The sequence below is a fragment of the Euwallacea fornicatus genome, chromosome 5, assembly GCF_040115645.1.
Source record: "Euwallacea fornicatus isolate EFF26 chromosome 5, ASM4011564v1, whole genome shotgun sequence".
NCBI lineage: Eukaryota > Metazoa > Arthropoda > Insecta > Coleoptera > Curculionidae > Euwallacea > Euwallacea fornicatus.
In genome coordinates, this window is record NC_089545.1 from 1,406,942 (window position 1) to 1,423,027 (window position 16,086).

Here is a 16,086-nt window from a genome sequence, read left to right on the forward strand (position 1 = left end):
AGTATTTATTTAAGCCAACTGCAATTTCTGGCACTTATCACTCGATTTCACACAGTCCGCCCTTAGCTGAGCCCAATGGATTAAACTCCTGGCAATTTTAGAAAGGGAAGTTGAAACGGGGATAAACATCAAATCGTAGACAGACCATTGGTTAGTTTAATGGAAATTATCTACCATGCAAAGTTGTCAGTACGTTGATCTACTCTCCTCTAACAAAGCAAATATCATCCATAATAGGTATCTACTTTACAAATAAGACATTAGAAACGTTTTTCACGTTTGTGAAAAAAGCACCCTTATTCTCCTCAACCGTTTTAAACCCGAAGGTCCTTTATCTTACCTGAAAACTATTTTTCTTGTCAGAATTATTCTTTTGTGAGCCGCGTACTACAACCGGGGGTTAAAACTAAGGGTAGAACAAACGTTCTCTTTTTTCATTTTCCACTCTTCTCCCCTTTGTTTACACTCAATTAAGATATGTTTGCGATTTTGCCTCTAGCCTATTTTCAATGGGAGGTTATACTTTGAATCCAAAACTGGATACAATTTGTGAGCGATAACTGTGATGTTTTATTTACAGCCACCAGTAACGAGAGTGTTCTACAAAAGTTCCGTAAAACCATATCACTGCACTTTACCCAGCGCAAGCTGAGCAAAGACAGTTGCGCTTCTGATGATACTGCCTCAGAAACGGTGCCTTCAGAGGAGGAATCCTCTCCGCAACATACAGGAACTTCTTCGGGGGAACGTTACAATGTTGACAAGGACTCTCTTAGGGAGTGCAGCCAGAAATACCGGTAAGGATTCAGTTTCAATTAGCATGGATAGTATAGTTTTGTTCAGGGCGCTACTGAGCGATAAGTCAGAATTGAGCCTCTCCAGGTTTTTTGATAGAACTTACTTCAACTTGATGATGGGAAATTTCTTCACCACGAGGTGAATAAATTATCTATGGCCATCTCTTCAGTGGGAAAGTTGGCAAATTAAATTTGAAATTATTTGAATTGTGAAATATTCATCCCAAATAATTTTCAAAGTGAAAGGAATCTCAGGTCGAACCCTAAACTTGCATGCAATCCCGATGTCACAGCGAAAAAATTATTATTCGGGTTAAACTTTGAGCGGTTTCGCGGAAACTGAGCCTAGAACGGTCTCAGCACGACCGTAAATTACCACGAAATTCCGGTAGATCACGTAATTTAAATGAAATTTGAGTACATTATTTAATGATAAATTAAAAATAAAACAACGAAATTGAAACAAATAACTGGTGTCGTAACTTTTACGTTTTAAGACGTAACACTAGTAGCAACTTACGGTCAGCTCATGGAGTAAGAGACGTAAAACTCTCCCATCACAACATACCGCATTAATGCTGAATATGAAACTGAATATGAAAGTCAGCATTACCCAACTGCAGTGTAATTTATTGGCCCTTTGTTCAACTCTTTAAAGTTGTCATTCTTTAATGCGGCGTTTAGTCGTAAAATGCATGTATTATTAGGACTCTCAGGGGGCGCGAAGCAGATTTTACTTCCAGTATTTTGTTGATACCTAAGATAACGGTTCGTATGCAACTGACTCAGGGTGATTCAGAACCATGGCATCAAACTTCCAAATTTAGAAGGTAGGATTATTCAGTGCAACAATGGAAGACATTTCAGTATACGAACCAATTTCCGGAAATATTTCCCTGGGGCGCTACGGCATTATGTTCCCTTAAAACAGATATATGCAAAATCGTGTCTTATTGAGTTTTAGTTCAGGTATTTTCTACAAGCTGAATATTCTTGAAAATGCCCCATTAAATGTTCGATAGCAAATATGGCCGCGACAAAGTAGGGCGCTGGCACACTTTTCTGTTCAGATCCCTCAGTATTTAGATCGTGAGTTTAAACAACATTGAACCGGCAGAGGTGGTCCAGTTTCGTGGCCCCCTAGGTCGCCCGATCTAACACCTTTAGATTTCTTTCAGTGGGAACATGTAAAATCTTTGGTTTGTGAAACGCCAGTGGAGTAGAACAAGACCGCGAACGACGTTTAAACAGATCCACTCAAGTTCAAGGACGACATTTTGAACAATTACTGTAATGTTATTTTGTACAAATCAATTAAAATGGAACGTAGTAAAACTCGATAAAACACATTTTTGCACAAACCTGTCTCAAAGCATCATAAGGTCGTAGTGTCGTAGGGAGACATTTTCGGACATTTGGGTTCTTAGTCGCAAACAACTTCGATTGTTCCACTGAATAATCTCTAAAAGCCTGCTCCCATAGTTCTGAGTCCCCCTGTATAGGCTCAGTTCATTTATCAAATCATAAAGGAAATTCGTGTTGAAACGTCGGGGTGTAAACTGGCCTTAATGTAACTGCCTGGCATAGAGCCCAAGTGACATCATTTGTACCATGGCCCGACTATTCGAGAATAAACGTGCAGGTGCTGGAGGCTACAGTAAACTGGCTTTTAAGCCCCATTTGAATACACCACCGCCGACCTAGTTCAAGTCTCCCGTCGTTTACCTAAAAGATTAATTTGGGCGGCAATGGGGGCTGTACCTAAAACTTTTTAAACAAGGCCATCATTCTAATAAGCCCCGGCATGGTTACAAAAGCTCGGCATTACCTGTGGGGATAAAACTGCTGATTTAGTGATTATGCCGCCCGAAACCAGCAACTTCCAAAAGCAAGTTTACGTCTAAACTTTTTTTTTGCTGATAGTAAGCTGCAGCTTTTATGCGCAAAGGCGTTTTCCTTAGGTAATTTCGTTTAACGATAATTTAATAAAATATATCTCATTCGATCTGCCGGGGAAATTTTAAGAAGACATCTCTTTCTTCTCCATTGGAGGAGGTCTGTTGAACGTTGGTGATGACGTTCAGAAATAGAACAAATCTTTCGAGGCAGGGAACGATAGACCACAATTGGCATTATGTCAGAGAATTTGGGGCGCGAAACCTCATTAAATATGTAAACGTGATGTTGGTGAAAATCAGGCTTTATCTCCTACCACTGCAATTGAAGCTGCAACATGCACGCAAGGAAGAGTTAATGCGAAATTTCCTCGCAGCGATTGGTGGGATCATTTGGGATTTTGATTGAACTTAAATATGCAGAATTTAATGCTGCTGAATTAAGATTCAGTGGCGGCTCTAGTATCGTCAGTGCTTCAGCCCTGGGCAGTCATTCCAGCAGCGACCGCTCCGGATGATTCCGAGTGCTGCCTCTGGTCTAGTTTACCCTTTTTACGCCAAATGTCCCCCGTGCCTGTTACGTATGATGAAGCCCTCGCAGAACCGTTTGCAGAATTACGTCATACTCCATTACAGTCGGGCGGCATTGTTCCCACTCGTCTTTTACCTTTACTCGATTAAAAAGTTTCCGAACAGTTTTTCCAGGGTTGTTCAGGGAGTTAATGCATTAAACAGTATCGCCTTTGTAAGGGCGGTGACGGTCCAGGCCAGCGGATTTTCCTACTACGTGCATTTTCTTGGGGAAAGGGGGGCGGTGATTAAAAGTTCCGTCTATGGTGTCAGACTAAGGCCAGTCCTTCCATTAGGTTCCCGACCAAGAGGTTCCACAGTTATCACGCTTTAATTATTGGTAGTTCAGGCTAGTAAAATTAGTCTTGGAGGATTGAAAGCAAATTTTCCAACGAAATATTCGGTTTTTAGTCAGGAGCTTAACGTTGAATTTCCAAAAAACTTATAGAAAATAATGGGGTTCTTGCAATTTACCATCGTGTTGAGACCTTTTTAGGTTTAAGCTAAAATGTTCCTTCGCAACAAATATGCGCAAAGGCTTTTTCTTCGCGTAATTTTGCTTATTAATGGTAATACTGTCCTGTGTTCCAGGTTTGGTCCGCTAGTTTGGCACTCTAACAAGGCACACAAAAAACTAGACAAAGCGACGAGAAATGCAAAATGCAACAGCGGGGATAGCGGCATTCAAATCGAGGTAAGACCACGTCTTTTGTCCCTTATTTCTCGATGGCACTTGCCATCTACTTATAATCCTGAAAGTGTCCTTTGTTACTGCGCACTGATACTTAAGGGAACATTTCGAAATTCCTAGGAAGCTCATTAAACTATCGCAAGAAGCTGCAACACGTTCGTTACCGAAAAGTTTATTATCATATCCTGGTTAACTCATAGGATCTAATTAGAGACGATCATCACTTTTCGGTGAATTTTAATTAATAATTTGCAGCAGTACCAAAGGGCTTTTTAGATGGAATATTGCACTGGATTCACAATGCTTATGTCGATTTGATACAAACGTTTTGTGAAGGTTTAATTTTGCCTTTTGTTTTAAATTTTACAATGTACCTGAAATCACTAATTTTTTGTATATGATTTTCAATAGACGGCCGCTAGACTAGCTTGGTAAGATGATTTTTTATAAGTAATAATTTCCCATTTACTCTCATCTTGCTTATTGTAAATATATATTCCTGTGCTTTCATATTGCGTCAAAAGTGGTTAGTGATCGGGCGGTGAATTATTGTTGAAGGGGCCTAAATGGATCTTTCATGTTACTGGACGAAATGGTGGATGTTCGCTAATGCATTTAATTCCTAATCCCCCACTTCCGTATTCTATTTAATCCAGAATTAGAATGGAATCAAAGGCGCAATTAATTTATGGCTACTAAGAAGTATTTTTAAGGTAAAGCGTTCTGGTTTAATAGAGACCAATCTATATATTTGTTGACAAAAAGTGTTTACAAGATTGTACTAATGTGTTTATGAATAAAAAATACCTCCATGTTCCTTAAGTAGAAATAGACCGGTTTAACCTATTTCACCAATAAATATCCGAAAATCGTACTTGTCGGCTCTGGACGCCTGCAGGGAGCAATGAAAATCGTTTATTGGTCTTTTCCAAAGATTCTGCAACAGGTACTAGTTCGCGTTCGATGTCTTTCTTCAAGGGGCAAGTCAATCATCTCAAGATACTAAGGATGTCCCTTACCTACAGAGTGTTTCGAGAATCGGTGAACGACGATTGGCGTTAGAAAGATGTTTATGAAATCTGTCCAGCAATTTACAATTTATCATGTTTTTAAATAATATACTATTTATTTATTCCTCCAGCCCCGAAATTCTCTTTCTTCTAGAATAACTGCTGATTAATATGCACCTCGTCGCCTTCAACTCCTATCGACAATGCGAAGATACTTTCACCTCGTACTCTGAGAAATTACATATTAATGAAAACATAAATGTACTTACGAAAGGTGCGAATTAAATCTTTATTCTTGTGTTCGCAATTTGCACCTCTTTGCATCGTCAAAAAATAGAGGTGCGACGTACAGTCATTCGCATTTTAATGTATAAGTTTTTCCTAAGTTTTATAAAAATGTTCACATATTGTTACTGTATCTCCAAAATTGCGACAAGACTTGTGGGAGCCTAAGGCTATTGTTAACTTGGAAAAGGAGGTTCATTAGTGAGTCGATAATCCAGTCCCATGGAAATTATATTCCTGGTAAATTTATACCTGGATTTCAATAAATCTGTACCCGTATTTGAATAATAAAGCGACGATATGACTCCTCGTTGGATAATACTAGCTCGACACACCGTCAGACAAAGTTCTTCTTCAAAGCGTTTCTGTCTCCTCGTCATTCTCTCAGTTCTGTTGGTTCGCTCAAATGTTTCATTAATTAGTTTTTAGAAAAATGTTTATGGAAAATACTTGAAATAAATGGAGACAATACCGAGCTTTTCGTAATAGTATATCAAAAATTCACAGAGCGAATTTGTGGACGATTTTAGGGAAAAAGTTGTGCCATGAAAATGGTCAACGTTACGGAAAAATAACAGAAATACGGAGGATTCTGAATTTTTTTCCCAACCAGTGGCGTGCTATATTTTTCGTTCAAAATGGTCACTATATCACTGAAAACGCTACTAGTAAAATTAAAAACGTTGTTTGTCCTCAAAATATTTGTGTACGTATTTCACGCTCAATAATTTTATATTTTATACAGGAAGCGAAAACTCATCCACGTTCACATGAACTTTTTTTCTTGGAATCATCAACAGACGCACCTTTTGAATTTTTCTCATGCTGTAATGAAACACTCCGTATAGTGACATTCGCTGACATTTTTATTTCCCAAACTTGGATTTTTTTAACAAAACTTAACAACATCCTTTGAAAATCGGCATTTGCAGACGATACCAATTACACCGAAATCCCATTAATTACCACCATCAGGCCGAAAGAGCTGATACTTTATAAATAAGTTAAATGATTAAGTACAAGCTTTCCTCACTTCGCCAATTTAGCCTCGTATTCAAGGTGACGGTCACAAATTGGCGATTTAAATCGTAAACAAATAGTCGATTCAGGTCGATGGAATAAATCCAATTTCTCTCAAAACGTGGATCGAATCGTCAAGAATTTTCTAATTTTTTTGTGGGTGATTGGGCAGCAAGGAGTGCAGTATCTATAGTGGAAATTAATCAAAAGTGAGAAGTTATTTGTGCCACATTGTACTTCCTCGATCGTACTTTCATCAGGCGAAATACCTATCGAATTCTTCTTCGATGGTGAGTTTTTTTTTTTAATGGAAAGGTCAAAAGATTTTGAATAGTTATTTTCTTTTATTAAAAGGTTTCACCGGCGTTCCATGTTGCATTCATGTTAATCTAGCGATGACCGTTATAAACGTTTAACGATTTCCCCTTCATTTCGTGTATTATCTGTATTCGGATACCCTAAAATATTTGAGTTTCAGTGATGAGATTTTCGCATTTCATCCCCTTTTGATTGCTCTGGAGCGATTTTTCGCATCGCATTAATTCAGCCTTTGCATCCTCAGGATTTCTCTACTCAGAACCCTCACTTCGGAGCGTAATTATAAAGTCCAGATTTGGAAAATTAATGTGCGGCATATCGGCAAAATTATTTCCCCGTTATATAGTTGATACAGGATAAGAGTTGAGTTTCCGCAATTTAGAAAATGAGATCCTGCAAAGTTTGCGTATTAATTTCCCAGTGAAACGTACCGACCCTTAGAAAAGTAAAATTGAAATAATAATTAATATTTACGGGGAAAGAAAATAATGAACGTTGAGAATAATCATTTTAACGAATTTCGCTTTAAATTCAATATTAAGAGGTGCAAAATTGATGTCCGGAAAAAAATTCTGGCAATGCAAGTTTTTTATTTTAATGTTAACGTCCAGCAGTTGCAGAGAACTATCCGTGGAATTGTCCACTTTAAAAACGTGAAATCGATCATTTCCTTTTCTTCTTTTGAGAATTATAGGAACATTCAGGACTAGCGAAGGATAGAGAGTTTCCGGGGGTTTTCCGGACTAGTGGACAACTTTTCTCCAGGGCGAACTTTGCCACGCCTCTGTAATAAAAAAAAATCATTAAAAGCTGGCGATGTTGTCCATCAATGGAAAGTAATGGATGACTGGAAACCTGATAGTGCAATTGGACATAGGCGCTCTGTATTCGTTCCATCAAAATCTATCAAGCGTGCCAATTGAATCATATTAAAACTCAACTACATGTGATTTTCCTTTTGTTACGCAGTGGCATAAATTTATCTGGAAATCTCACCGAATAATACTTCTTTTAAGCTCAACACTTTTCAATCCGGCGACAATTTTTCGTCTAAGCATAAAGGCAATGTTATAACCTCATTTACGTCGGCAATTTATTTGGGCCCTCGCGGAAATTAAGCTTTAGCCCCGTTTCGTAGCTTTATCGGCACACATACTGCCACGAGCAATTAAATGTTATTGCCCTTGCATAATTTCCAACAGAGAAATTTAATTATAAATCTTTGAACTGAAATACTCCGCCATTTAAACCGCCAATTATGCAATAATATATTGATGTTCATCGAGAATGGCTGATGCCGGCGCTGTTTCGTGTCTAATTTATTTGAAACCTTTTTATCATGGTTCATTGATGTCCAGCCAAATTCTTAAATGTTAAGAGTAAAAATTTCCTCGGAAATGACGTCAAAGTGGCCTGGGAGAGCAATGCTGGTGTGGACAGAAGCAACAAATATACGTCATTTTGACGTCACTGAAAACGAACATTATTCATCTAAACGACGAAACGAAAGAGTATCTCTTTAAGCTTCACTCCGACGGATGGATTGTTCATTTGGATTTTTAAGATATTTTTGTCCATGCAGTTTGTCCCCAACGGGGCGCAACAGCGAAATTTCTTGCGCAAAATGGATCACCCTATATATAATCGCTCCATAAATATTGTAGCAGTTTTGGATTCCGGATTTGTTTTGAATCAAAACACGAACAAGTTCAATACGGGGCTACTTTCTTCTAATTTAATCATTATTTATCTTGCTTACGAGTTCCGTGTAGAAAAACTTACCCGAGATTTTCCGTATAAATAGTAACTTGTTTTGGTCCTGACTATAATGCAAATGAGACCTTTCTCGTCTTTACGCATCACTCAAAGGCACTAAAACGATCGATTACTTCAAAGAGTACTTCTCGAGTTCCCTCAATACCTCACGACTGTCGAGTACCGTCGACTGGGGCGAGGCGGGCTGTAAGGGAAAGAGAAAAAGGGGCAGTTGTTCCGGAAAAAGGATCTTATTAAACGGTTTCAATCCCGAACGCGAAGAAATTAACAACAATCAAACTGAACAAGAAGATGATCGGAGGGCTCGTGCCCTGGAAGAACATGCAGCTGGATCCGAAGGAGTTGACCTGGAGATAAGCCGGCAGCCGAAGATTCATGTTTTTGTTGTTGAATTTTTTTATTCGTGCATTTATCGATGTGTGTAATAACAAATTGCTTGTCATTTTTTAAGGCCCGCCAGGACACTGAAAAAATCCTTTATTCGCCCTAATGTGGAAGACCGGAATGAAATAGATGTACAGGTGGTAACGTATCGTCATGGCGATGCGTCAGGGGGCGATAGGACTCCGCAAAAATAATTTTAAAAAATTCTAATAGACCCACGGTCAAAAACTCACTATTTTCGATGTACAGGTTGGCAAAGTTTTCTCATTAGTTTGAGGAGAAGTACCTTATTAGTTGAACTAAAGTTGTATGTCTGAAAATCGTCTCACTTCACTCCAGTTAACGGTATGCGCATTTATTCTCCTGAGTTACGATCGTATCTAACAAATTCGGTCAATTTATGGAAGGCCTGAGTACTAAAGGCCACAAAGGAAAGGTAATATTGAAATTGCAAGGATACGGCCGGAAGGAAAGTCGAGAAAGGTTAACAAACGACTTAAAGAGGGGAGTTCGGGGCGGACCAATCTAGATTCAAATTCGGTTAATAAATTTTATTCCTGTCTGTTGCTCCTGTCGTAATGTTGCTCAATCCCTTGCCCAAGATAATCCGTTTAACATTCCTTTGAATTGAATTAAGGTAGGAACTTTATTAGTTTTATATGCTGAGGCCGCTTCCTTGAAAAGCGTTAAGTAGGGTTGGTTCATGATTCGCTTCATATCACCTTAATTAGGCAATAGTAGTTGTTAAGCTAATAAGTACAGTACCCCACACTAATTGACCAGAAACGGTGTTACCTTAGGTCAAATGCTGAATCAAATGTATCGTGAATTACTGATCTGACGTCGCTGTTTCCTGAAAGTTTTGATTGGCCGGAATTGCCTGATTGCGGCCGCTGGCAGTGATTTGCTCTTTTGCAATTATCTAAAAATCACCCTGCGTCTGCCATATGGGCAATAACAGAATGGTTTGTCATAATCGCATTTAGTTTCATCAAAGGAATAGTCCCAGAGTATGTGTTCGAATATGCGTCCTTATCAAGCTATTAATTATAAACAATGATAATTTATCGAGTACCGGGCAGAATTAAATGCAACTTTAAAGTTGGTAAACTACCGAAGTTCTGACCTACAATTCGGTTTTCCTCAAGGCTATTTATTTTCTCCCCAGTTTCCCTGGCTGAAACGCCCCCAATACTAAGGAGCATTCATTTGGATTAATGGAAATTAGATCGCATATATATCTTATAAATCTGTTACAATATGACTTAGGGCGTTGTTCGGAAATGAGGCTACGATTCCGGAATTGGAAAGCAAAAACTTATCGGAGTTCAGAAGGCTCCGAAGGCCGTTGCTCTTATATATGACAGGAGAACTCCCAAATGGTCAAATATGTGGATCAAATTATTCGCCGGAGTAAAAGTAGTATTTTCCCGCTAACGCCCTGTATTATCAACTCGCGAAGGGGCCAATTCCTGCCAGTAAAGAAGGCCCCGCCGTCAACGGCAGGCTGCAATCAATCATCGAAACAAATCGGTGGCTCGCGGAATATTCCATGATGTATTTAGCCAAAAATGTCACCGTTTCTGTTTCATTGGTCGAGTACTGTGTAACGAATATCGACTTAAAAATCATATTTGTGTTCCAGATACCTGGTACTGGCGGAGGTACCGGGGACAGTAGCGAATCACATGACACCGACGGACCCTCCAACGATAGCCCGATACCCCGACGCAAACCTCCTGGTAGGCTGCCCCTAAGGCCTCATTCCGACATCGTCAGTCCAGCTCTAGTTGACAAGTATCAGGTTAGTACCTGTGTAATTTTGTGTTGCAATGTAGTAATTCGCGCTAAAGACCCCTTGAATGCCTGAAATTCTTTGCCCGGGAAATAGTTGAGATTCTCTAACGTTACATGCGAATTTAACTCGTCTAATTATTATCCGACATCTCCCCGGTCGTGTCGCAATTAAAATCATAATTTGACCGAGTTCGCTGATAAACCTGTGAAGCATATGACCAGATACTTTTCTAAAAATACCACACCGGGTATGAAAGGAAACTGCCAGATTCGAAGACGGTGTAATTTTAGATGTAGAGTAAATGAGAACCCCGCCCTCGACAAACATTGAATCTCGAGCAGAAGCCCGATAAAACGACTTATTCGCTAGTTCCAAGATAAAAGATAATGTTTCCCACACATTTCCCGAAGTCAGGAAGGGAAGCCTAAAGGATAAGGTTTTGAGTAACAAAGCATTGGCGTGCTCAATCGCCTGGCGATTGAAGAAATGTCTACGCAGAGAGAAAGAGTTGCAAAGCGGAAAATTCCAAGGTGAAAAAATGATAAAAGCTCAGCAGGAAATTTGAGTTCAATCGAGTTACCTTCTCCAGTCGCGATTTACAGACCGGAAAAGTCCGATAATCGACCTAAATTTAATGGTCACTAAACACGTCCTCAATACATTATGGCACAAAAACGAGGCAAAATCCCATTGCATCTCTCCACAAAGTTGCCCGAAGTGAACATTATAAGAATATACAGTGTGTTCGTGTGCGCGAAAGGTTGCAGTGCAGGAGCTGGTAAAGTGGACTTGCCGCGTCAGGCCTCGAGGAAAACACTTGCGAAATCTGTTCGCCTCTGACGTTTCATATAAAACTTCGTAAAGCAAATCAGCATATTTTGAAGTCGGAAAGAATCAGTGGCGTAACGTGGTTTTTAACAACCGTCCCGACGTTTTAAATTTAAGAATTTTGTTAACCGAATTAACGAAATAAGCCCAGTCAATAAACCATATGGCATCGCTTTCTTCGATCGGTATGTGTCTTGAGCTGCTCTTATAAGGCTGAAGGTCCTTTTTTTGGACTTCAACAGATCAGTCAGTCTTAATTTTGTTTTAATTGCCCCACTGCCTACGTTCATGATATTCTTTCGCTCCGTCTTTGTCTCCTTTTCTCACTTCGCAAAAATTTTTTTCATCGTCAAGTAGCACTTTCGTACCTTTTTACCTACAAAAAATGCATTCAAGGGCAGTACAGCTATGAAACATCTAACGCATTCAAGTGAAATTTATCGCGGTTACATTCTAAACGATGGAGCTTCAAATTGAGGTATTAGAGAATTTCAACATAAAGCTCGAAAGCTTCTCTATGTCAAATTACGACCACGGATGGAATTTCATTAGATTTAATGCGTTATCCGGTAACGAGGCTTATAAATTTAGATTTAACTGGTAAAAATGCTGTAATGAAGATGTAGGTAACACAATGCTAGAACAAAAAAAATAACTAATCTGTTAGGCGTGTGCCCAGTGGTGTAGAGTGTGTTAAGCAAATATTGCATATGCTAAGTTTATGAATATAAAGCATATCTCTAACTCAAATCCGGCATTAAATTGCACGCTTAGAAGCCTGCAAGTGGCATCATTTCGCTTTAATGTAGAGTCTATTAATATAGCTATGGCTATGTTCTTGCTTTTGTAAGCTCTACAATTAGCAAAGTTAGAAGGAAGTTGTTTCAAGCTTTCAGCTTTGTGGATGGAATAGCTCCACTTTTCAGCAGTAATAACTCCGGTTTAATGACGTGAAAAAACGCAAAACGCTTCCTACATTCAACAAGCCCAGACATAATTTATTTTAATTTCACGTCCTTTGGAATTAATATTTGAAATGAATATGGAAAGCTAATCTGGGCATACAATGTTATATCGGACAATTTGGTATGCAATATTCGAGATTATTGCTGTCCAACGCCACTGACATTAAATAATTGCAAATTCCCTTTCTATTGCTCATAACATTCATTACAATTCGATTTTGTTTATAATGCTATTTAGAGGTTGGCATAGTTAAACATCGGTTAACTGTTCCTAATTAGGTATCTCGTTATATAAGGACTGTCACCGTTTAACAACTGAATTAATGTCGGAACACTTCTTTGAGATTTGGGACAGGACTCACCACTTAAGGTCGTGTTGACGTGTGGCATACGAATTTCTGCAATCTAGACTCCGGAATTCCACTAATTACTCTTATCAGTGAGCCGAACTGAAAAATGTTGGACCATGTGAGGTATTTTCCATTTTTCCTCAAGTTCGCAAATTAGGCTTAACAGGCCATCAAAATTGTTTTAATACGTTTAGATTAATCACTAAAATTCGCAGCTATAACCATCATCAGATGCAATACGAACAACTATTATTCATCGTTATCCATTGGCACCTTTCATGCACCGTTCCCTTTGAATTGTCCCCTTTTTTCATTTTTTTTTTGGCAGCCCCAACTGGCTAAATTTGCTTTATGGATCGAGTCTTTATTTCGGAACTTGATGGTTTTTCTATAATTCATATCCTGCTCCGGCACCGACCCGCCGGGTACCGAGAAAAGGTACCATATTCCTCCAAAGGTCATCAATCTAAAAACAGCGATTAAAATCCTTCGTTGTCTGTAATGCTTCGGTCTTTAGTGGAGCCTGGTTATATCCAGTTTAAATCCTGCAGCCCTAAAGAATTATTCCCCAATCGTATGATTTTTTGAGTCTTATCGAGCCTACTTTGGGCCGCATTTACATACGTATTTTGTCCATAATAAAGTATTTACTTTTCAGCCCACAAAATTTCTGTGCTACGTTTGTACTTGAGACTAGCAAGAGATCCCAGTTGTTTACCGCTGGCGACACTTCTCCATCCTCATTCTTCAATTAATATTCTAAGATTGTGAGATCTATTATTATGATCCGGCGGTGAAGCTCCTATCTCGAAGCGCTTATAACTGAGCTCTCTGTGGACCACACGTCTTCTGCAGCCTTCACAATTTTTTTCAATTACTAGATTTAACTAGGTACTACAAAGCTACATTACACTTAATCCAAATCAAGCAGAAATTGGATCCCAATGACAGAGACATAACGCGTTTTGAATTGTGATCTCCACGGTGAGATTTCCATGGAAACCATAAAAACACAGGACCGGAATGAAACTACATTCTGACCTGTTAACTCGCTAAATTAACCAGTTACAGTCTAAATTGAAAAAACGAACGTACGTCAGCGTCATTCAATGCACCCAACGTCTGCGTAAGCTAATAGAAGAACCCTCTTGCGGTCCGAAGCCTGGAATGCGTTCACGTCAAAAGAGAAGGAACCTCCTGGCGTGGGGGCAAAAAGAACATCAATAAATCGTAAGGTACAGATAAACGGAGAACTTGAACCCTGTTGCTTGAGGGATCACGGAAAAGGTGCGATTTTAAGGTTCGGGTTCTTCAATGGGAAAAAGCATGCACAAATGCCCCAAAGTGGAGTCAATCTCCTATAACATGAGTACTATTGTCTTCCATAACGTGTTTGGCAATAACTATCAACAATTCTGCAGAACCGTCATATTTTTTTTATTTCGTGACACCGTGCAGGAATTATACAACTGCCGAGCCTATTGAATCATAATGTTTATCCTAGAAAATATTACCGTCTCGTAGTCTTTGAAGCTCCTGTAGAACGTGTTATAAATTCACCTTGCGTCTCATTGGCATGCTCGTCCTGCTAGTTTTTATCGCTATTTATATCCCACTCTTCACTGAAGCAGAAAGAAGGCCGCTTCGTCTTCTCTTTTTCAATTTTATCTTAGAGCCTCCCAAGAGGTTTTTATACTTTCTCTACTTATAATCCTTGGTGTTTTCATCAGCTCTCCTCCCTCAACTCCGTGAATCAACCACTGTTGATCAGCATGCGAATACCTATTGAAGCAATTGTTTCGATTCTAAGATGTGTAATAACGCCCGGACCCGTCGATTTTTGATGCGAGGGGGACGATTCGTTTATGGTATTTCGAGCCATTCAACTTCAACCCCCGGACAGGGGTGACGGTTGCCCGCAATTTTTTTTAATGGGAAGGGGTGCCGAGTAATACCTCATTTTAAAGGTAGTTGTACCCAGATTAGGACCTCCAAGTTTAAGGTCGCCGTCATTATCTCTGTGGATCTGACAGCTTGTCAAAGCCTGTGGGGAAGGAAGCTTTCAGTTAATAACTAATCGTTCACGATAAGAGCTGCGCTCTTTACAATGCGGGTAGGAGGACCTTTAAAGGTGCGAAACCACTGAATCGTGTTGACGGAGGCGAGTTTTACCCCTAATCGTGTAGTTCTTAAATGTCACCAAGTTGGACCAGAAATGTTACGTAACGTAACGCAAAATTCGGTTTGAAAAAAATTATTTTACTGCATGGGAGTGAATAATTGATCAGAAAAATAACGTGAACGCTTTGTTTCCGTTCAGCCACCTTTCAAGGGAAAAAATTACAAACAGAAAAGTACATTATTTTAAGTTCGAAGGGTAAAACTCGCCTCCGTCAAAACGATTCAGTAATGCCTCACTTTTAAAGGTCTTCCCACCCTCATGTTGAACTCTGCAGCTCTTATTGTGATGAATTAATTATTAACTGAAACCTTTTTCCCCGCAGACCTTGAGAAGCTTTGACTTTGAGATCAACGGGGATAATGGCGGTAACTCGAAATTGGAGGTTTGGCCTAGAGGTCACAATCAGGGTACCACTAACTTTAAAACGATACCTCTTTCCATTAAAAATTTTGAGAGTATCTCTCACTCCAGTTCAAAGGGTCGAAAAGTTGTAAATGCAAAAAAAAATTGTCTCCCTTAGACCGGAACTTGGTAGGTCCGAATATTTTCACACATTTTAATTTTAAATGCTGAAAATCGAGTTGCAAACGTATTCGTTGGGCCACCCTGTATTAATCCCTGCGTCACGCCGTGGGGCGGACAGTCAAAAGTCAACACCATCGTTACGTAAATGGCCGATTTACACCAGAACATCATCGACTGACGGTTCAAGTTTTTCTTTTTGCTCATTGTTTGGACTCATCCTGCGACGTGAGCCCTGCCAATGGACAAACCAAGGTGTGGAAAAATTTTATTATACAGGATGCAGATCAATCTATTGTGCACTGTGCGATCGACGTGAATAAATGAAGCAAGACGAGCGCCTGCTACGCCTCTGTTCCTGCTAAGATAAGTAGTTTCAGACAGCAGGCATATACGGGGCCGAGTAAAAATCCATAACGTCGGCGCCGTCTTAATTTAGTGTGTGCATTACGCGTAGGTACATAAACGTGAAGTAGACAGGTGTAACATAGGTCCTTGCATTTAAATTTTGTCGAGTATCGCAAATAGTGTCCCGACAACGTTTCCGACTTATACAGTATACAGTGTAGGGTCGACGTTCCGACACCGGACCGGTGCAGCTGGTGAGTGTAATTGTGTGCGAGACTTCTTTCGGCGTGCCCGGTTTAGAAGCATAAAAGACCTTTTGACTGATTTGTTTCTGAGAAAAAGTGCTG

At 39.5% G+C, this 16,086-nt stretch overlaps 2 protein-coding genes across 3 annotated transcripts in view; one reads left to right on the top strand and one right to left on the bottom strand.

The window, feature by feature from the left end:
- RhoGEF3 (Rho guanine nucleotide exchange factor 3) overlaps positions 1-16,086 on the top strand; it is a 104,432-nt gene that overhangs the window by 74,663 nt on the left and 13,683 nt on the right. For both annotated transcript variants that reach the window (XM_066282253.1, XM_066282254.1), the window contains 3 exons: positions 581-797; positions 3,854-3,956; positions 10,392-10,550. In XM_066282253.1, coding sequence (XP_066138350.1) covers positions 581-797; positions 3,854-3,956; positions 10,392-10,550 — 479 coding nt within the window. The remainder of the gene's footprint in view (positions 1-580; positions 798-3,853; positions 3,957-10,391; positions 10,551-16,086) is intronic.
- The window catches only part of LOC136339209 (sphingomyelin phosphodiesterase 1-like), a 49,742-nt gene continuing 39,595 nt past the window's right edge, over positions 5,940-16,086 (bottom strand). Inside the window, exon 11 of the mRNA XM_066282261.1 lies at positions 5,940-5,951. The gene's annotated coding sequence lies outside the window, so the exon portion shown is untranslated. The remainder of the gene's footprint in view (positions 5,952-16,086) is intronic.